Source organism: Megalops cyprinoides, chromosome 21 (assembly GCF_013368585.1).
Source record: "Megalops cyprinoides isolate fMegCyp1 chromosome 21, fMegCyp1.pri, whole genome shotgun sequence".
NCBI classification, from domain to species: Eukaryota; Metazoa; Chordata; class Actinopteri; order Elopiformes; family Megalopidae; genus Megalops; species Megalops cyprinoides.
Genome location: NC_050603.1, coordinates 24,478,045 through 24,499,365, shown reverse-complemented (window position 1 = coordinate 24,499,365; position 21,321 = coordinate 24,478,045). Strand labels below are relative to the sequence as shown.

General features: G+C 42.1%; 2 protein-coding genes across 2 annotated transcripts; one reads left to right on the top strand and one right to left on the bottom strand.

Moving 5' to 3' along the window:
• Window positions 1-2,270: 2,270 nt before the first annotated feature.
• mrs2 (magnesium transporter MRS2) lies at window positions 2,271-12,931 on the bottom strand. Its single transcript, XM_036555474.1, has 11 exons — window positions 12,362-12,931; window positions 11,947-12,020; window positions 11,738-11,774; window positions 11,397-11,509; window positions 10,879-11,052; window positions 10,483-10,613; window positions 4,688-4,804; window positions 3,708-3,860; window positions 3,146-3,263; window positions 2,578-2,691; window positions 2,271-2,457 (listed from the first exon to the last, which is right to left on the bottom strand). The coding sequence occupies exons 1-11, from the start codon at window positions 12,567-12,569 to the stop codon at window positions 2,386-2,388; spliced, it is 1,311 nt and encodes a 436-aa protein (XP_036411367.1). The 5' UTR covers window positions 12,570-12,931; the 3' UTR covers window positions 2,271-2,385.
• A 124-nt stretch (window positions 12,932-13,055) lies between these two features.
• clptm1l (CLPTM1 like) lies at window positions 13,056-21,101 on the top strand. Its single transcript, XM_036555475.1, is given in 17 exon segments — window positions 13,056-13,600; window positions 14,028-14,122; window positions 14,459-14,648; window positions 15,112-15,257; window positions 15,434-15,512; window positions 16,032-16,149; window positions 16,558-16,652; window positions 16,791-16,875; window positions 18,021-18,124; window positions 18,286-18,351; window positions 18,531-18,581; window positions 18,814-18,896; window positions 18,995-19,029; window positions 19,194-19,249; window positions 19,375-19,419; window positions 19,662-19,777; window positions 20,256-21,101. Coding segments are annotated over 17 exon segments (1,662 nt in total). The 5' UTR covers window positions 13,056-13,387; the 3' UTR covers window positions 20,341-21,101.
• Window positions 21,102-21,321: the final 220 nt, after the last annotated feature.

The window sequence follows — 21,321 nt, the reverse complement described above, 5'->3', positions numbered from 1 at the left end:
AACTATGAAATTAGTAGCCAAAGACAAAATTTGTCTTCTAATTGAGTGTTGCACATTTGAGGTGATTACCTGAGATACTACAGGCTATACAAGTGCCTGGGATTAATGACTTGTAAAGTATGATGCTCTACCAATTAAATCTCATTTTTGCAAATGCTACACTGGGGTGATGAAAGCATCTCCTCAAAACATTTCCCTGCCTTCTTGTCACCTCAGAGAAATGTATACTTCAGAGCTCTGACTTTTTACATTCTCTTTTAGCAACGCTTGTTATGAAGTGAGTTAATGCGCAGAACGGTAACATTTCCTCACTCTTCCACAATTTTGGGAACCAAGGGTGGATAGTTTAAGAAGCGAAAACTGTTTGGATTGGGACTGGCAATTTAATTAAAGTGCCACAGCATATTTTCTGACCACAGCTAGTTAGGACCTTTGTGACAGACTTCCTCTGTGACATGGCCATATTAGGCACTGTGTACTGTTAATGTCCTCCAAGAAAGACAAAGGAATGAACAAGGAATCCTTAAAGGTATAAATGTCATGCATTCCTTCTAATTTTTGAGGCATCCATTTTCTTATCTAAACATAAAGAGTGGAGTCTGGACAACTGTGAGGAGATGGATATGCTTGGTCCTGAGAGAAAAAAAAAAAAAAAAAAGTTTCCTCCCAGGTAACTCCTCTCCCCATAGAGCCTAACCAGACCCAGCGCCAGCCCAGCTGGTTTTAGCTAAAGATGTAAAACTGACAGCACTGCAAAACCATCTGGAATGCTACACAACTCAATATTAAGAAATTCAATAAAAACAAGAGCATTTTTTTAATCCATTGGCAAAGGTAGGCAACTAACTGGACACTTCAGGAGCAAACATCTGGGTTGTGTGGTGTTGTAGAGAAGCTGGCCAACACTTCTCCCATAAATGAACCAAAAAGAGCAAACGTTGAGAGAACCAAAAATTTATTTTAAAGCTCAAACAAAACCAAAGAAACCAGCCTACACCAACCACCAACAGGGACAAAATGAGCCTTTCTCCTACTCTTCAGCCACACCTGTATTTAATCTGCCTTCAATTAGTAAAGTGTGGATTGTTAGCCAATAGGCTGGGCCGCATACAAATTAAGACAGGTGAACACGATTAGCACTTGACAATTATAATGTAGTCTTTAGGGGGAGGTGGTGAAGGCTCTCCTTCACAGATGTAGTCCATAGAGGTAGATAATCCATACATTTTCCTGCCAAATGTAACCAGCGCAATACTGACACATCCTTGTTCACCTGCACTAGTGCCTCGTGTGGTAATCTTGAGGGAGAGTGTTCCCTCTATTACGCTTACCACTTCTGTGAGTGATAGAGAGGTCAAGATCACACAGCTGTTGGGCCATTTATGTTCTATTGTTATTCAGATGGAAATCACTCTGAATAAGACTGTCTGCTAAATGCATGTAATATAATTTTGACAGAGCCATTTTTGCTTACTGTCAAATTTGGGAACACCAACTTTGTTTTGTGCTACAGACACTAGGAGTCTATTATAGAACAGGCAGCTAGCAATGTTTGCATGGTCTTGAACGAAGGTTTCCAGAAAAATGTTTTATCTGTATGTTTGTGCATTTCATTAGTTTATTTAGCCATAATCCCTTCGAACATAACTCTTTTGTAGTCATTCACTTCTCTCTGAGAGGAAACACTGTACAGGCATGCTAGCACAAGTAGGCTTCATGAAGCCCTGGAAAGATTTTTTTTTATTATAAATGTCTTCACAATAGTTACAGTCCACACACTTAAATTCAGGATTATCAGACACATAAAGGGTTTCTTTCCACAAATGAGAGGAACTTTACATGACAATATAGCATAGACACTCCCTGGAATTATGGAAAATTTAGCTTTCCTAGCAAAGAGGAGGCATGGCAGTTTGTTCGTGCCTGGTGGATCAATAGAAAGTTAACTCAATTAGTGAGGAGAGATACCACACATTGAAACTTAGGATACAATGGGGAAGGCATCAGTTGATCCCCAGTCAATTCACAGTAATACAGAGTTAGCCTACATGTAGTAATGGCCAAATACAATATTCCAAGATCAAATTATTTAATAGGTTTTGGTATATTTTGGTATATTTTTACCTTATGTAATATTATAATTATTACATTAATGGTAACAAATATTGTTGTGCTACATTTGCCAGAAGTTGTAACATGTACCAGTAATTGGGGACGAACAATGTTTATTAATCCATGGTGTAAAAATAATTTGTTTGTTTCACTCAAACACAAACTCTGCAGTATTTCCCGCCTAGTGGTTTGTGCAAACACAGGTAGGTGTGATGAATGTTACTGGACATTGATGTTACTTATGAAGTGAAATTCAGTCCATCTCTTACACCCTCATCTCAAGCCTCCCTTCATCTCTGGTCCTTTCAAGGTGCTCCCTGGGTTCCTCTTCCAGACGGGTGGGATCTGGGGCGAAGCCAAAGAGTCAAACAGCCAATTAGAAGCATGGGCCGATGCAGGCAGGGCCAGGGCAAACAGAGAACAGGAAATGGAGTGCCAGAGCTAACAGGAGGTAGAATTTGTTACCGGAGGCGGTGTGGAGGGCTCCAGGTGCCGACCCAGGAAGGAGAGCAGACGTCTCCAAATCAGCCCACTTCCCAGGAACATGAACCCTGTCACCAGCCAGAACACACGTGGGTCCTGTAGGCATACGGTCCGTGGACACAGGCAGAGCAACAATTTAGCAAATGAATCCACCAAAAAGAAAATACCTCAACATACAGTAAACTACTGATATTGTCATTGGTTATTGTGTGGACGTGTCTTAACACAGAGATACAGACTCCCTTTAACCTGAAACAGAATATTGTTTAATCAATTCATAATTTGCCTGATGTACATCAGCTTTCATGGTATCTTTGTGGGACAAAAGACCCGGTGCACTCTGGGTTTCTGAATGCAGGAATAGACTTGAAAAGATATACTGATAGATGGTGGACATGTCTGGTCTGATTAAACCTCTCAGAGCCAGTCGTACAGGTTCCTTCTATCAGTGTTATCACCATGGCCTTCTTCTGTACTCAGATACCATCCAACATTTGCTCTCCTGCATCCCTACCCCCTGCACGAGGCCCCACTATGCCCTAACCCTTACCTCTTCAAAAGAGGATTCCAGGTTCATCCCGAAAGCCACACCCATCAGGCCAAACAGTGACAGGGAAAAGGTTCCCATGGTGAGCTGCAGGTTCAGCCGCATCATCACATTCCGGTGGCTTAATGTGGCGGGGAGCAGGAAAGAGTTAAGAGAGTAAAACTAGAGTGATGGAGAATGCTCTTGCACAAAGAGAGAGGACTCAAACCCTCACCACACAGCCAATTTACAGTGAAAAACAGTGTTCTTAAATGTTTCACTGGGGGCATCAAGCAGTTTGTGAGCTTTCAATATGCAATTTTACATAGCTACCCTCACAGACTACTGGTGACCAGTGATTGGGTAACAGCTGTTTAAAATGGTATTTCTTCTACCAATGAATGCTGTAGCAACTGCTGCAAGACAAGCTAACAGAGAATACAGTTCATTTTTGCCCACTGAAAGGAGATTACCTATCTAAGTTGATAGGTGAGAAGACTACCTGTCCAGGTAAATAAGGCTACCTGTCCAGGTAATGAATGGTGAAGAAAGTACCTGTCCAGGTACAGACTGGGGAGGAGGCTACCTGTCCAGGTTGATGAAGATGACGCTCTCCGAGTCGTCGATGAGTCCTTTGAGTTCCCGCGTCTTGTTGCCCAGGTCCTCCGCCTGCCTGTAGTAGTTTTCTAGGAGCAGCTCCATCTCCTCTGCATGATCAATTCCCAGGCTGCTCTCCTCACTGCCTCCATACACACACGCGCACGCACAGACACACAAGTATACACACATGCACACACATATGCACATGCACATGTGTTCACACAGGAAGCCACAGTCAGACAGACAGCTGATGAAAAGCTCCTGCTCAGTGATATCTTTTCTTCACAAATGTAATAGTTTTCTTGTGAATCGCTAACTAACTGCGTTCTATCATCCTAAGCTTAGGACAGGCATAATAATTGCATTTAGGATATACTCTGGTGTTCCGCAACTCTAAAAATGTTGGCAGGGTCATATCATTCTAGTGTTTGGCATGTGGGCATGTCCAACACAGCAATTCACCTTCTGGTACAGGTGGGTGTGGTTTTGCGCAAACTGTTGATGACACCAATGATGTCAGAATGAAAAGAATGACATCACATTCTAAAAGTATGTCACTTCCTTTTCTAAAGAGTTTGACAGGCAGGAAGATACAAAAGCTGATTGTCTTTGTGAGCCACTCTGACTATTTTTCCTAGTTATCCATTTATAAATTTGGAGGCAATTAAGGCTAAGCTGCCAAAGGGTACAACAGCAGTGCCCCACATGGGAACAGAACCAGAAACCTTTGGACTACAAGCCCTGTTCCTTACTACTGCACCACACTGCTGCTCATTTGGTTATGTTTAGGTACCTGCCATAAACAGCAACAGAGTGAAAAAAACACGACTGCATTTCTAGCTACCCTGTTATGCAACTCCTCAGGAAAATACATTATTATATACATATATAAATATGCATTAAAAGGTTATACGTATATCCAGACCGACACATTTATCAAAAGCCAAAAATAAAAATTTCACCTACAACACCTGCGGGTCCGTCCACTTGGTGAGGCACAGCTCATCAACCAGCTCCTCCTCATCTAGGATCTTTAGCAGAGACTCTCTGAAGACTTTAATGTCAGTCTCGAGCTCTGACAGGCTGGACCAAATGCACAAGAGTTAGAATACTGCACAACTGAAGCACCGAATCGCCACTGAAATAATCACTACTAACAAATCATATTGTGCATAGGGTATTCTTATAAAAAGAATGCACTGCAATAATTACCTTCATACAGAAATGGTGGGGGTGTTTTTATTTTACCACTCTGATACCACTTCATTTCAGGGTAACTTTCTGTTTCTGGGTATTCATCCACACACTTATGGAAAGGTTCATCTAAATCTAACTTAACAATAGGGCTGCAACTAACGACTATTTTGATAGTCGAATAATCTATCGAATATTCTGATTATGAATCGCACAATTACTCAATGGCTGCTATTTATCTATCGGCTTTTAAATTTACCTTGAGGTTGTTTTAGGCAAATGCTAACTAACAATAAAGATGAGAACTTTCATTCAAAAATACGTCTTAATGAATGGTCACTGGGACTAATTCAGTGAGGGCAGTTGCTTGCTGGGGAGTACAAGTCTGCTTCCTTTGAAGAAAGCCATCCATGGTGGCATAACGAGATCCAACAAACCTGTTTGAATGAATTCGAATGCAAGCCACATTGGGCACGCATGCATAGACACGAGTTGTAGAAATCTTTCGCAATTTAGAAAGTATCAAATTCTCCGGTGTTCTCTAAACTTGTGCACTCGGCAGCAACCCTATATCCAGCCATAAATGTCGCCACGACAATGATGCAACGTTTAAGCAGAGAATTTCTAAATAGCAGACGGGCTCTGGTTTAACACTGTAAAGTTAGGGCACATGTGGAATGTGAACAGGATCGTTGTTAATAGGTTATTATTTGCTAAATTGTATTAATGACGTTGAACATAGAGTACCGAGGTGGCTACGTCACTGGTGTCGGAAGTGAAATTCCCCGTTCATTTTAGTCATAGACATTTTTAAAACGCACTTTTAAAGTACTTCTAGTGATTTATGGCTTACCATCGATTTCCGGATTATATATTGTTATCTCAACTTGCGACTTATATTGTTTATTTTAATTGTTTTGAGCTACATTTTACGTAATTTATTTTTTATCTTGGTTGTACTAACCACGGGCTAAAAACTACACGTCCCATGAAACCGCGGAGCGTTCTCATTCTCGCTCTCTGGCCTCGCTAGCTCGAGTGTGGCTAATCATCGCTATCAGCTATCGCTATAGCAGCTAACTTGCAAGCTCGTCTTTAGCACTCATCGCTATCGACAATAGCAAGGTCATCGTTAGCAGCAATGGTGTCGCTTAGCTGTATTCTCTTCTTCTTTAAGGATGAAACCAGAAGTTTTCAGCGGGGCAAAAACCATTATAAATCAGGGCATGTGAAGGAATTCAGTTCTTTTGAGGGCCATATTACCGGTTTGGTCAGGGCGAGCATGAGGGATAAGACCTACAGGGTGTCAGTGAGTGTAGGCCACTGTAGCTAACCAGCTAGCTAGTGGACTGATGGTTAGCCCACGATTTTGAATGATGAAAAATGCCCGAAGCCTTCGAGACATATCTACAGAGTCAGAAACACCTTGATGCTTAAGCAAAAAGGTAATTCTGATTACACATGTAGAATAAGGCACTCAACAAGTGAACATCACACCTGTTAGCTACATTTGATAGACGTCAGTAGGGTTACCACCTGTCCCGGTTTTGCCGGGATTGTCCTTTTTTTGAGCGACTGTCCCGGGAAAATTAATAATCTTTCCCGGGACACGACTTGTCCCGTTTTTTTTTTTTTTTTTTTGAAAATGTACTTCTAATTTTGAATTTCATCGTTTCAAATAAAACCTCATTTGGTTTCCTTCTACTGCTATTCTGTTTTCTTCCTGGTTATGTTTATACATCTAATCTTGTGCCTGTAAACGGGTAAAACGGATAAAACACAGCGACGATTGGCCATGTCTATACTTTTATTTGATTGGTAACGTAAATACGAACGCTTACCTTATTGCCTAGCAACTGCCTAGGCTGTCGGTCTGCCGCGCGCATCTACATCCACGACCCCACCGTGAGTTCAGTTGCTTACTAGAGATAACGTTATTTATTTATTTATTTATTTAACTTTGTTTATTTTGTCGGTTTTGTGAAATGGGGGAGAGACGGACGAGGAGGACGACAAAACAAAATCAGACGAGCCACCAACGTCGAAGAAAAAACAATTTACAACGTAGGCTAAAACTCAGACTGGTCGAAAAGAGAAAACTTTTCTGAATGGGTAAGGCCCACCCAAGGAGACCCGTTCTCCGCCACCTGTGTTTTTTGTCCAGCCAAAATTTCAGTTAAACATGAAGGAAAAACAGCGCTGGAAATCATGCAATAACAAAGAAGCACCAGAGTTTTGCACGCAAAAAATCTAGTCATTTTAACATTCATGACAAAAAAGGTTCACCAGAGGAAGACAAGATAGCAATAGCGGAGCTTAGCAGTGTATACCACGGAGTGCTTCACGGCCACAGATACTTATTTACGGATTGTGGCAATAAAGTGCGAAAAAGAGGTGAGAAATGTCAGTGTTAGGTTGCCCAAATTCATTAAATTAAATAGTTGTTTATAATCTGTTATAATACACCGAATCGTGTTTTCATTTCTAAAAGGAATGTACCTTTGGACATATGATTAGATTTTATAGTAGATTATAATTATACAGTATATGAGTAAAAAATCTATTTAATGTAGAAAGGGACAGCAGCAGACAAAGGAGTACAGAGTGAGTGCAGCTGCGTCAGGACAAACATAAGTAAGAGAGGCAATAGGGAGTCCTAAAAAATGGTCCAAGTGCCCTGGTTTTTCACAAATCAAAGGTGGCAACCCTAGACATCAGAGATAACCTTCACGGTTTCCATGATGTAAAACAATGCTGTGGGGCATTTTGGAAATCTGAAATATCTGCAGTCGTTCACATATGTACGGTGACTGCAGTCTGGGACAAAGCACTGAACCATTTTATAATGATTACGGTTGTTTGTTAGCTAGCTAACTACTGTTACGAGTGGGTAGACCGCCATTGACACACAAACACACAGTGTTTTGGGTTTATTTATTTTCTTTTGGCACCTGCAGCTGACATCATCACGCAGCTGACGGTTCCTCGGAAGGTGGGGCTGCCTGTCATTTGATTGCTATATGGAGCTCCAGGTGATCAAATGGAGGTGGTGGAAAACTGGTGGGTAATGGCAACAGCAACAGCCACCAGGAGTTGAGCGTTTGGGTTGCCTCCACAGAGAAAGGATGATGCGAGACTGATCACCTCATTGGTTCTGGCTGCAGCAAGCGAAGGGAAAAGCTAATGGTGAAAAGTATGTGGCAGTGTAGCATGGTGGTTAAGGAGCAGGACTCCTTACACCTCTCTAACACCTGATACCTCTAGTATTTGATATTTGTTTTATGTGTAGTGTTGTGATGTATTTTTGATTCTGTGTTCTCGGTACTGCTGTAACGTAGTATGCTTGGCTTTTGTCAGAATGCACAAGTTAATTTGTGTTAGGGCTTGAATAGTGTTATGCTCACACTCACTGGTCTGGGAGTGTTGTTAGCCTGGTCTGACATTGTTGCTCATTTAAATTGAATGGATACACTTATGTTCTGTTGTGCTGGAAGTTGCTCTGGATAAGAACGTCTGCTAAAATGTAGCAGTGTAGCATAGTGGTTAAGGAGCAGGACTCGTAACCGAAAGGTTGCCGGTTCAATCCCCGCTGGGACACTGATGCTGTACCCTTGGGCAAGGTACTTAACCCACAATTGCCTCAGTAAATATCCAGCTGTATAGCTGTTGTAAAGAACTGTAACCTATGTAAGTCGCTTTGGATAAAAGCGTCTGCCAAATGAATAAATGTAAATGTATGCGCATATAGGTTTAGAATAAATGCAGCAGAACCATTTATCTAACGCTAACCAGAAAAAGAAGGGTTGGTCGCCGATGCCATCCACAAGTCCACGGGAAGAGGGACTCACACGGGTGTCACGCACGGGATATTTTAAGAAAAATACAAAAAGAAAAAAAAAACCTGAACGGACAAAATACGGGACGCTCCCCGAGACCGCAGAGCTGGCCGCCGAGGCAGGCGAGGATGGGCTGGCCCAACAAGCACCAAGGAGACCCAGGCAGCAGATAGGACCCGTCCTTTTCGAGGTCCGTCTAGTGCAATTTTATTTTGTTTGTTTCCTTTTCCTCTATATTTGCACACGCCAGGTTACATTTGTACTTCTCACAACGCCATATCGACAAAACGAGCCAGGGGAGGTAGCGAGTACGTAACACTACCAACTGTAGTCGTCTTTGCTGCTGTGCCTTCCACTAGCAATCCTAGCCAGGTTCAGAGCCAACGGTTTACTAAACCGAAGATTCCAGAATGCCCGGATGAGATGGTGGCATCTGATTTGTCAGACCGTTCCCCCCGCATTGCTCAATCGGATATGTCGTTCGAAAAGTGGACTACAAAACGAACTACAAGTCTTAAATCTTAACATTTTCGGAAAATATCTAAACATTTGACGGGTCCAAATATATCCTCACACCGAACAGGTTAATTCTGGAAATTCCCAGCTCCTGAAATGAATCCTGACTTGAGTAAAGATGGATAGTGTGCAAAGCCCATTGTACTAGTGATGACGTACCCACCTCGGTACTCTATGAGTCTATAATTTATTGATCAAGAGAAAATGTATTTCAAAATAGAAAACGTTGCAGCCCATAACATGAAGTAACATGGCTAGACGAGTCATCATCATCCAGAGAGCCAAAGTGCCACCTTTTCAGATGCCCGAACATAACTGATGTGCTCCCATGCCAGGCAAGGTCAGGTTTGCAAATGTTGCAGTTTACAACTTTTTTGGCAGAGTTAACCCTTTCGCGCGTACGGTCACACTGTTGTGATTAGCCGTTTACGCGTATGCTAAAACCGGTGCGATTAGAGAACTAGATTGGAAAAATTCTAGCTAATCTCAGTTTTGAGGAAACGATGATTTAACATTAAAATATAGCAAATGCTAACTTAAAACTATGAGAAGCTTAATAACGCTAATGAAAACATGACGAACCATGTAATGTAACACGCATGCTACACAGCATAAAAAATAAGTCACATGCGAAAGGGTTAAGAGTGAAAATCTGCCACACTTTTGAGGTCTTTTGTCGTGAAGGTGTTGCCATCTCTATTGTTCACTCCAGTAAAGCAACGTAGCTTAGGCTACACGTCTGAGCATTCCGAGTCAGCATGAAAAACACACGCAATGACGTCACCAACTAATCGACAATTAAATTTGGTTGGAAACTAATTTGGTCATGGATTTTAGTCGACGTTGATTATTCGTTGCACCCCTACTTAACATTAAATATTACTACAGTTTTTCCATAGTACTACCCCTTTATCCTGTGCTATAAGGTGCAAACATATTAAAGCTCACCATTTTACTTTGACACCTCTACTGACTACCACTTTAAAGATCTTAGAGTTGGCCACAAGTCACAAGATGAGAAAATGAAACAACTGTGGCCAGAGAAGGCTGAGACAGAACCATGATGGTTTTTGAATATTTTTAACAATTAATCCATGTGTATAACATGCCACATTACACATTACAGAGTCAAAGATGATGACTGTTAAATTTCTCCCATGTGGAATTGGACTCCTTTGTCAAAATGCAATGAACATGTGCCAGGGAACCACCTACCTCTTGCTGTTCTGCAGGAGCACATGCAGCTTGCTGCGGTCTGCAGAGAGCAGTTTTGGGTCCACCAGGGACTCCAGTGTATCAAGGATCAGGGGTTGCACTTCGCTTAGCCTGGCTTGCAGCGTGTTCACCTGCAGAGATGAATGCATGCAGGGCGTCACCTGGGCCACCCCTGCCATCATCACCACCTCCTTGGCACTCTTAAGAGTGACCTTGTCATGACTTTTGCTGGCCCCTGAAGTTGGTCACCTGATTCTTGCTGTACTTTGTAATTTGCAACTTTCCATTGGACGAAGCACTGTGAACTAAAATCCAGTCACACTTTGTGTTGCATTAAACCTGCTGGGCTTTTTGTGTCATTGGATGAGGGACAGAGTGACACAGAGGCGCACTCACCCTGTGCTGCAGAATGGCTTCAATGGCTCTGAACTCGAAAGGGAGAGAGGAGGTGGCCAGGGTTCCGTCCCCGGCTAGCTGAGGCCCCAGCTCCCTGACCAGCCAGCGCTCCAGACCCATGCCGCGGAAATCTAAGACCAGCAGGCACTGGGGCGTCACCACAGCCTTCAGGGACTGTGGAGTAAAGAGACAAACCTCAACATGACAGGGTTTGCCATTGAGGCTCAGGGCTGCCAAGTTTGGCTAGTATTTTCCCTTTTTCGCTTCAAAAATCATCATCTTAACAAAACCTGCGTGTTGAGTAACAGTACTAAGATGGACTCCTTCCTAAACATAAACGGTTCTTTGGAACTTATTAATTGTCAGAGGCAATAGCTGGCAGTGTGGGGTTTTGTAAACAGTCTGGGATCCCTGCAGCAATGCTGGGAGATACTACAGCAGCTGTGTGGCCATCAGCAGCCTCCCACCCATCCCCCAGCCCTGCGATGCGAATGCGAGGAGAGGGAGCCCCAACATGCCTCCATGCGGATGATGATGCAGTTGTTGCGTGCTGTGATGCTGGTGACGTGCTGGAACCTCAGGTCCCGGGCCTGCAGGCTCAGCTCCTGGTACAGCTCGGTCTTCTTTCTCTCTGGGGGAGGAGCAGGTGGTTAGCTGCCTACCTGACCCAAAATGCACAAGACCAGGCATAAACATATTCACCATACAGGATCAGAATGATACTGGAACACAATTATTTTGAAGGCAAATAAATGTATACATACATAAACGTATATATGTAGATAAATGTGTACAACTGTCACAGTAAGTCTTACTGAAAGTAAGTATATACCCACCCCACCCCAACACACAAACTTACCAAAAGAGGTTACATTCCCTTCTTTGTCAAATTTCATCTGTGAAATAAATCAAAATCATTGCTACATCCTTCTGACATTCAAGGAAACCCAATCGTGCATGTGTAATGCCTAATAACTGAACAATGAGTGTTGAGCTAATTAATACATATAATTATACATAAGTGATGAAATAAACACCTTTGCGATTCAGGAGGGAAAATGACCTTACCACTACAAACACTGGCACTACACTAGAAAGGGTTGCTTGTGAGGTATCCGTCACTCTGTGGCGACAGAAAAATGCTGGCAGAAAAAAAAAAAAAATCAGAGAATACGTGGTTACCTAACGTACACTATTAAGCCCCATTTCCAACAGCTCGCCATACTCCTCTTTAACAAGACGTGCAAAATATGAATAAACAAAACCGTAAAATCAGTTAAACGCAATGAATTCCGTATTTAGCCAAGATGTACGTTACGGACAGCTTGCTCATACTAAATGAACAGAAATCACCGTCTTGAAAATATGGAAAAAGTGAACACTACAAGTTTTTTGTCACCCACATTCTCCACCCCGTGATAAGTCTACTTCGTTCACATGCTAATAAAAGAAAGCCACCGGATAACAAAGACGTTTCACGTACAGTTCCTACTTGACCTTTGCAACAGCCGGTGATTCGTGTCTGTTCTCCGCGACAAATGGTGCGAAGGAGGTCGGTGGGTAAAACGACTTGATCCATGCACATTTCTGCATGTCAAACAGTGGGAAAAGAGGACAGGAAAAAAGCCGACTCTTCGTTCTAGTGTTCTCCACAGACCACCTTGAGAAAGCAGTCGGAAGCATACCTCCATGTCTTTAGATTAAACAGTCTCAAAACTTTGTTTAGATGCAAAAACACTCATAAAACTATACAGTATGCGCTCAATGCAAGAGCACAACGGTGTCTTTCTAGCTAGTTAGTTAGCTACAGTTTGATATAATCACAGCATTGCTTGACCTAACTAGCCAGCCATCTGCCTAGGTAGCACGAGTGAGATAAAAGCGATGATCGGCAACACCACGTTTATCTTTGCAGATTGGCAACGTTACATATAACTCAGTTTGACTTCAATAAATAATGGAAACGATAAATGTTCACATGACTATTCCACCACAAAATAACTGCATGCAACTAACTGAAGATTTTACATGCAAGAAGTCCCTTCTGCTTCAAAACATGCCAGCTAGCTAATTAGCAATTGCGACGGTACAGCTCAGCTTATGATTGGACAGTTCAGTGGACCACAATGTATGCTGGGTACAACGCGGAAGTCAACTACATCCGCCTAAATATCCCGGAAGTGTAGACCGCTTTAGGCCAGCCCCATGCTTTAGCTATCTTGTACGAGGACAGAAAGAAGCTGACTGGGCTGGATGTATGGAGTTAGCGTCGCTACACAGAACGCAGTTCAGAGTACCTCTCGTGCAATGAAATTAGACCTCTTTTCTGAGTTGTAGAGTCGAGTCAGACCAGCTAGCGAGACAACCATGGACACTGCGTTAGCCGTGAAAAATCCCCGTAGATTTTACCCGCAACCTGCCTCGACCCCTGTAACGCTGATCTGTTGTAAATAATTTGGCACCACGTTTCAGTTTTGACGTTTTGACAAGTAACTGTTATTTTTGTTTTATGTACTGCCCTTGCTACGCAAAGTAGCTCACAAACTCACTGGACGGCATGTTTCAGAAAACGTCTTTCACGACTCTTATAGTCGGGGTGTTCGTCGTGTACGTGTTACACACCTGCTGGGTAATGTATGGCATCGTTTATACTAAACCTTGTGATAACCCCAAAAGAGAAAATTGCATCATTCCCTACCTGGCAGAAAAACCTCGATTGCAGGTTAGTAGATTGCTTGTAGCTGTAATGTTACATTGAATTGTCAGTGTTTATTTTGTCAGTCTGCCAAAGATTAGACAGTATACCAAGGCGTTATGCTTATTGATTGGTTAATAAATGCTGTCATAACAATTGGCGTAATTATGCATGTCTTGAGATGATAGTGTTGTTTGATATGCATGTTTAACGTTGCTTGACTGGGACTTCATGTGTTAGCTAGCCCGTCAGGTAATTGCATTCAACACCTGGGCAATCGTGAACCACTTGAATCAGGGGTCACGTACGGCAGACCACAAGTATCGTAAACTCCGTTTATGAAGTTACGCATTGGTCGTATTGATACTTGCCGCAAATAACACTGCACGCGAGGATGCATCAAATGAATCAAGTGACTTTTTCGATGCTGATGTTTTGCGATATGTTTGAACAGCTCAGCATTTACACGTCTTTGAAACCGAACGGTGAAGGTGGCCAGAACCTGGTCCTCAAAGTGGAGGACTTCGATATACATTCCAAGTTTGAGAGGTAAGCCTTACGTTTCCCTTTTGACCGTTCCCTTACAAAGGTAAGGCTCTGTATTAGGCAGCAAGACGCTACACTAACTCAAAGTGCACATAAAGCTGGTGCCAGCAAATATAGGATGACACAACTGAAAGTAATTCTAAAATAGCTAGCGCATCTAAGTTGTGAAACAAAAAACCATGCACCAATAATGATGTCTAGGCATTAAAGGAGTGAAACTGTTTACTTTTGTGTGTTCTAGATCCTCATAGGTTCACATGCATTCATGCACACTGAATTGTGTGCTTTCTGACACTGTTTTTTCCCTGTGGTGTATGATTGTCGTGTTCCCCATTAAAGGACAGTGAATGTGTCCCTGCCGAAGAAAACACGGAACAACGGGACTCTGTACACCCTGGTGTTTGTGCACCAATCGGGTATTTCGCCATGGCAGGACAGCCGGCAGGTGCACCAGGTGGCTCAGCTTACTACATACATGCTGCCCAAACCTCCGGAGGTCAGCCTCATCTCTGGCCAGGATGCCCCACAGGTGAGAGCTGTCATAAGGAATATGTAAAACACACATTTATTCAGAAACGCGCAGCATCACACTGCATGGAGAGAGACAGAGAGAGAGCAATGGTTGGCATGTGAAACTGGAAACAGGAAGTGCTTTTGTGAGAGGCAAGGGTTTCTTGAAAGTGCTGTGGTCATTATCTTATTGCTGGCTTGTGTGTCTCTGCTCCTCTGCATCCTCATACCAGTCTGTCTGTATTAGAATAGCAAAGAAAAGCTTGCACATTACTATTTTATCAAGCACAGGTCTTTGTTTGGTTGATAAGGATGCAGACGCAGTCTTCAGGACTCTGTTACTCTGCATCTTATGTTGAGTGCATGGAGTGTGCAGGTTACTGTTGGATCCTGTCTTTGTGCACTCTCATGATTTTCTGTGTGTACATATGTCCCTCCTGGCATTGCCCCCCTTCTTGTGTGGTGTCCCATTTCCACAGCAGCCAGTGGAACAGAAGGGCACGAGCGACACCACGATAGACAAACCTGTTTCACACTGGAGGTCCCGCCTCACCCTGAACATTGTGGCGGAGGACTTCACCTTCGACCGTGAGGCCTTGCCCAGCGACGTGCACCGCTACCTGAGAGTGTAGGTCCCGCACAGACAGGGAGGGTGGAGGAATGAGTGTGATGTCATTAGAAAAGGGGAGGGGCTTGCCACAGATCAAGGACATAAGACACGACAACACAAGGCACAACATTAGAGGGACTGACTCCCAGACAAAATGGTAGTGCAGCTATTTCACTGTGTGCTGTCTGTCCCAGATTTCAGATTGGAAAGAAGATGGTGTATCTCCCGCTGCTATTTGTGGATGAACTGAGCAACAGAGTGAAGGACTTGATGGTACATTGCATTTTTGAGTAGTTTTGCCTATGGTGTCATAATTCTGTGCATGCCTGGAAAGTTACAGAACGATGCATTTTGGGCTGATTTATGCTTTTTGCAGTCCATAACTGTTGCTTGAATGACCAATGACCAATACGACCGTAACATAGGGGGGCTCACTTGCAGTCAAGGACCTCCTAGATTTTGTAACAATGTGAAGGACTACACAGCAGACCACAAGATCACCGCATTCAATGATTGATTGATGATCAATATTGTCACATCTGGAAAGCAAATTGACCAATGGGTACTGTGGGTCAGAACTAGCCGATTTGGTGGTTATACACAACCACACACTGCCCTGTGAAAAAGCATGAAGGGTCTTCACCTGGCAGAGGGTAGCGCCATTCGCATTTGCATTCTCGTACAAATTTGAAGCATAAATCAACCTTTACACGTGTCTTAGATTGTTGAATGTAGTGCAAGGCATTACAATATGTGACACGTGTTCTGGGTGTAAAATGGATCTGTTTGCAGGAGATTAACAGCAGTACAACTGAACTTCCCCTCACTGTATCTTACGACACCATTTCCCTGGGAAAACTGCGCTTCTGGATCCACATGCAAGATGCTGTCTATTCGCTACAGCAGTTTGGTAAGTTCAACACACAGGCTTAAACAAAAACCAGTTAGAGACATATACTTGTATGAAGTTTTGATGTGTTATTAACCTTAATTATTAGAAAACCTGTAGTAAGTAACCATCACTGCTTTTGTTTCATTATCACTTATAATAGCTCAGATTTTATGTTTTGGGTTTCCAGTTGGAATTCATCGAAGAGTCACACTCTCCAGTTGTGACTATAATACAAATGTGATAGTTGTATCAGTGTGGTGTCAACTAAATATAAAAATATTCCTGCATACCTGCTGGGTAGCAGGAAGAATGTGTTGTAATTCATAAGCTTGTGAGTGCTACAGAAGAAGTGAACAAGTGTGAGAAAAATGTGAGTGTTTGTCATATTGACAGTTCTTTTGTTTTGTTTTGTTTTTTTCCTTTCAGGCTTCACAGAAAAAGATGCAGATGAAATCAAGGGCATTTTTGTGGACACCAATCTGTACTTCTTAGCACTGACATTCTTTGTGGCTGCATTCCATGTAAGTGTCACTGGTGTGCTTCCTGTTTTGCTTTGGACTTTGATCATTCACTTCTGGTTAAAATGACATTTGTAAGTTGGTCCGGATAAATGTATATGACTAAATGTAAATGTTTCATATATTTGTGTTTTGTTACAGCTCCTGTTTGATTTTCTTGCTTTTAAAAATGATATAAGCTTCTGGAAGAAGAAAAAAAGTATGGTCGGGATGTCCAGCAAGGCAGGTAAGACAGAATCCAGGACTGCATTAAATCAAGTTTGTCCTTCAGCGCAGAACGTCTGGAATGCTCCTAAAGCTCTGTGTTGTTGGTTTGAGTTTTGACTTTTATACATTTTTTCAATTGGTTGGTTTCAAGGGGTTCGGTTTTTACAACGATACAGTCAAAGAAATCAACCACTATGTTTTTGATCACTCTTATTGTTTAGATAATTCTGGTAAATCTGATTAATCTAGTTGCTTGCTAACAAGCTGTCAATGCTATTGCAGTAACAGCTAGCTTAGCAACAATAACAATGTACAGCATTAAGGCTTAGGCTGTTTTCACACTGGTCTGAACTCGAGTGCAGTTATTCCCTCCCCCTGCCCCCGCTGGTCTCCTTTCACATTACATTTTTTGGTTGCAAACCCTGGTCCGTTTACATCATCAACAATTAAGGAACATGTACCTTTTATTTACCAATGTCGCTAGGCAATGACACAAATGGAAGGCAAAATGGAAAGCCACACTATATTTGTTTTCTTATTCATCTTTTTGTTAATATGGTGTCAGCTCCAAAATACCCATGTTCAGCATTTTCACTATGCTGTAAATGCGTCCCTCTGTCTGAGAGTGATGCGAGCTGCTCGGATAAGGAGGTTTTTGCAGAGACGGGCGGCAATGCGAAATGAATTTGCAGCTTTGCTTGCAGAGCATACACGCATACCCTCAAGATGAGCGAACAGTGTGGCTACCTGCAATTATTTCCTGAACAGTTTTTAGATGCGACAAGCGTCAGCTGCCACGTAGCATTTACTTCCTGGTTTTGGATCGGATAGCTTTCACACCAAATGCGAACCACACTGGAGTTCAGGTGAACCGTACCCCAGGCCCCCGTTTTCTGGAGGACTTGGGGGCAGTCCCTTGGTGTGCACCCGAGTCTGAAAACAGCTCTCGCATCAACAATATGAACGGAACTAACGGCTCAAGCGGACTCGGGTCCGATCCAAAAGCTCTAGTGTGAAAGCGCCCTTAAAGTGCTGTTTTTATTCAAATAAATGGTCTGATTTGATGATGAGAGCAGGGGTCAGTGATGCATCAGGTGTTGTGTTTGCTTAGACCCACAGGGGTGGTGCTATTTTCAGCGCTGATCCGTTTCTGTCATTTCACAGTGCTCTGGAGATGTTTCAGCACCATTGTGATTTTCCTGTACTTGCTAGACGAGCAAACAAGCCTGCTGGTGCTCATTCCTGCTGGAATAGGCTCTGTTATCGAGGTACAGCACTCTGAGAACATGATGACAGCACATTTAACCCTGGACACAGCCAGGTGTCTCATCCCAGAATCACAGATGCCAAAGCCATATCACTGCATAGTTCTACTATATTTGGAGTATATTCCGCTCTTGATCTGCCGATCCTCTGCCTCTCTCTGCAGGTGTGGAAGGTTAAGAAGGCCTTCAAAATACAGGTGCTGTGGAAAAGCATGAAACCAACATTCCTGGTGAGTGGTCATTCAGCCCTGAGGGATCAGACAGGTGTATCTTATTGTGGTTTTTTTTAAGCCGTTTTTTAATTTTCAAATAAGGTGAAGATCTGTTTTCTTTATGAGAACCGAGTTTACAATTGACTTCCCTGGTAATGTAACGGTAATTTATAATTAAGGAAGTGTTCTCTCCACAGTTCGGAAAATCAGATGAGTCTGAGAAGAGGACAGAAGAGTATGACACTCTGGTAAGAAACAGTCCAAACTGTCCCTGGTTTAACTTGTCGTGCAATTCTAGTTTTAAATAAAGTCCACCCAATTCAGTTTCACAAGCCTTTTTTTCTGTTCCTTTTTTATTGAATAGTTTTTTATTGCTGTAAAGGCCTCCTTTCATTGCTCCAACTTCCTAAAATCAGCTTTACCGTGTAAATTTGCTAATTGTGATTTTTAATATTATAACTTTATTTCTATTTTTTACAGGCAATGAAATACCTGTCATATTTGCTCTACCCTATGTGTTTCGGTGGAGCCGTATACTCTTTGATTTATGTAAAATACAAAAGGTAAGCTAGTATGCTATTTTATTGTTTTACTACGATTCACTTTATAATGTTTTGCTTATGAATTTATTTCAAGATTTCCTCCTTTGTTTTGTTAACAGTTGGTACTCCTGGCTGATTAACAGTTTGGTGAATGGTGAGCTTCAAATTGTAAATGTTATGCCAAATGCCAATTTTTTCACTCCATATTTTCTTGGAAATCAAATAAGTCCAGGCTTAATTAATTTTAGAGTAATAACTGTGACAGCTCATTTCAAAAACAAAAATAAGTCATTATTGTGTTCTTTTTTATGTTTACAGGAGTGTACGCATTTGGGTTCCTCTTCATGCTACCTCAACTTTTTGTAAATTACAAGGTGAATGTTACCAAAATACCAGAACAGATCACAAATCTATGCAAATCTGAAGTGTTGAAATATCTGGACTTGAATGTAGAATAAAGCGATGGTGTTTAATATTAACTATTCTCTCATTTTCACAGTTAAAATCAGTGGCGCATTTACCATGGAAGGCATTCATGTACAAAGTAAGTCTGTGACATTACATACAATTGGGGGTCATCTGTGTTTTTTATTTGTGTTTTGTTTGTTTTATACTCACATTTCTTGATACATATGGTTGTAGTATTTATTTAACATAAATTTGATATTCATATAACGTAAAATCAAGGACTCTCATGCATTAAGACTAATAATGTATCTGAGCTGGTGATGATGATGATGATGATGATAGTAATAGTAGGGGCTAAGTGTTCTTTATGTCCTCCAGGCCTTCAACACCTTCATCGATGATGTCTTTGCCTTCATTATCACCATGCCCACCTCCCATAGGCTAGCCTGTTTCCGTGATGACGTGGTGTTCCTCATCTACCTATACCAGAGATGGTCAGTCACACAGGGCTCTCACCTGCTGTCCCAGAAAGCTTATGACTCTGTGGATAAATGTTTTATCCCAGTTAATTTGTTTTCAGCTGTCTGGTGCCATTGTTAGAACTTAACCGTGTAAACTGAATTGTGGTGGAAATGTAGTTTTCCTCAAACAGCACTCCTTCCAGGGAAAGCAGTGAACAGTGTCCCATGGTAGTGGTCTGTGATAAAAACACATTTTACGCCCCTCACAAGATATCAAAAAGTTTTTCACAAATACACCAGCAGTTCTTGTCATGATCTTTCAGCAACACGTGCACTGTACAGGAATGCATGAGTCAGTAATGTTCTGTACTGTTACTGTTTTTGTAAATTAGCAAATGAAACATTATTGTAGGATAGCCAGTGATGTCTGTAATTGATTTGTGGTGTCTGATTCATGCTGTGTTTGGTCCATTAACAGCACCATTAATGAACTGCATCTTTGTCTTTGAAGGCTTTACCCTGTAGACAAGAGCAGAGTGAATGAGTATGGAGTGTCATACGACGAGAAGCCCAAAGACAAATCTCACAAGGACTAAACCCAATGGCCAGAAAGACAAGCAAAAGGACACAAGGAAACTCAGTCCTTTTTCCTTCAGGAAGCTGAAAATACCTGTTGTCGGATGTCATTGTCAGTGAAAGTATTTGTTTCTGAACACACATTGTGGGGACACTTTGGCCAGGTATTGATGATGTTTGCAAGGTTAACGATGAGTCCAAATCTAGCGCTTCTGCGCCACAGCCCCGCCCCTCCCCTCGCTGCCCATCTAATTCTGAAGCAGATCTGCCCCGCCCACCCCGGCCTTTGCTCCGTATGGCTTCGTTCAGAGCTGACCTGTAGAAGCATGCCGCCTGCATTTGCTCATCTCCTCCAGCAGAAGGCACTAACTGCCCTCACCAGCTGCTCAGTTCATACAAGGATGTGCGTCAATGTTTAGTTTCATTGATAAAAACACAAACAAAAAAACCACATACTGTCGCCTAATCATGCAGAGACCTATTGTGTTTCTTTACACAGCACAGTGTTTGAAAATTAAAATTACTACAGTGCCAAATGCAAGGAAAAATGAAACTTTTATTTTTTTTCCTTTGTTAAAGGGAACTTTAATATTTCAGTTTTTGAATGAATGATGATTATGCTTATTTCTATAGCACTCACCACCACTGATCATGTGTACTGCAAGCTGCCAGTAATCTGTGCAGATGTTGTGATGTTTTTGGAATGGCTTGAACATTATATTGTGACCTTCAGGGGGAATATAGAGGACCTGTCTACTGATAATTCCAGTATGTGTGTCTGTAAATCATGTGCATTATTTAGCTTTTTACGTTATTGCTTTCCCTTGAAAATAAAATACTTTCTTGAATATAATCTCTGTGTGAAACAAGGACTGTTTTTCCAGCAGGAGATAAATTGACATTCATATCGGGATTTATTAACAGTTAACATTGACACAAAGGTATTCATCATGTTGTATTCATCGGCAGATATGTCAGATGCCAGATTTTCCTCAACTTTT

Excerpts from the sequence above, each read along its gene's own strand:
- mrs2 (XM_036555474.1), bottom strand. The coding sequence starts at position 12,569 with ATGGAGGTATGCTTCCGACTGCTTTCTCAAGGTGGTCTGTGGAGAACA. Across the intron at positions 11,053-11,396 it reads GCATCATCATCCGCATGGAG|TCCCTGAAGGCTGTGGTGAC; the intron begins GCATGTTGGGGC and ends TTTACTCCACAG. Across the intron at positions 3,861-4,687 it reads TGGACGGACCCGCAGGTGTT|TGAGGAGAGCAGCCTGGGAA; the intron begins GTAGGTGAAATT and ends GTATGGAGGCAG.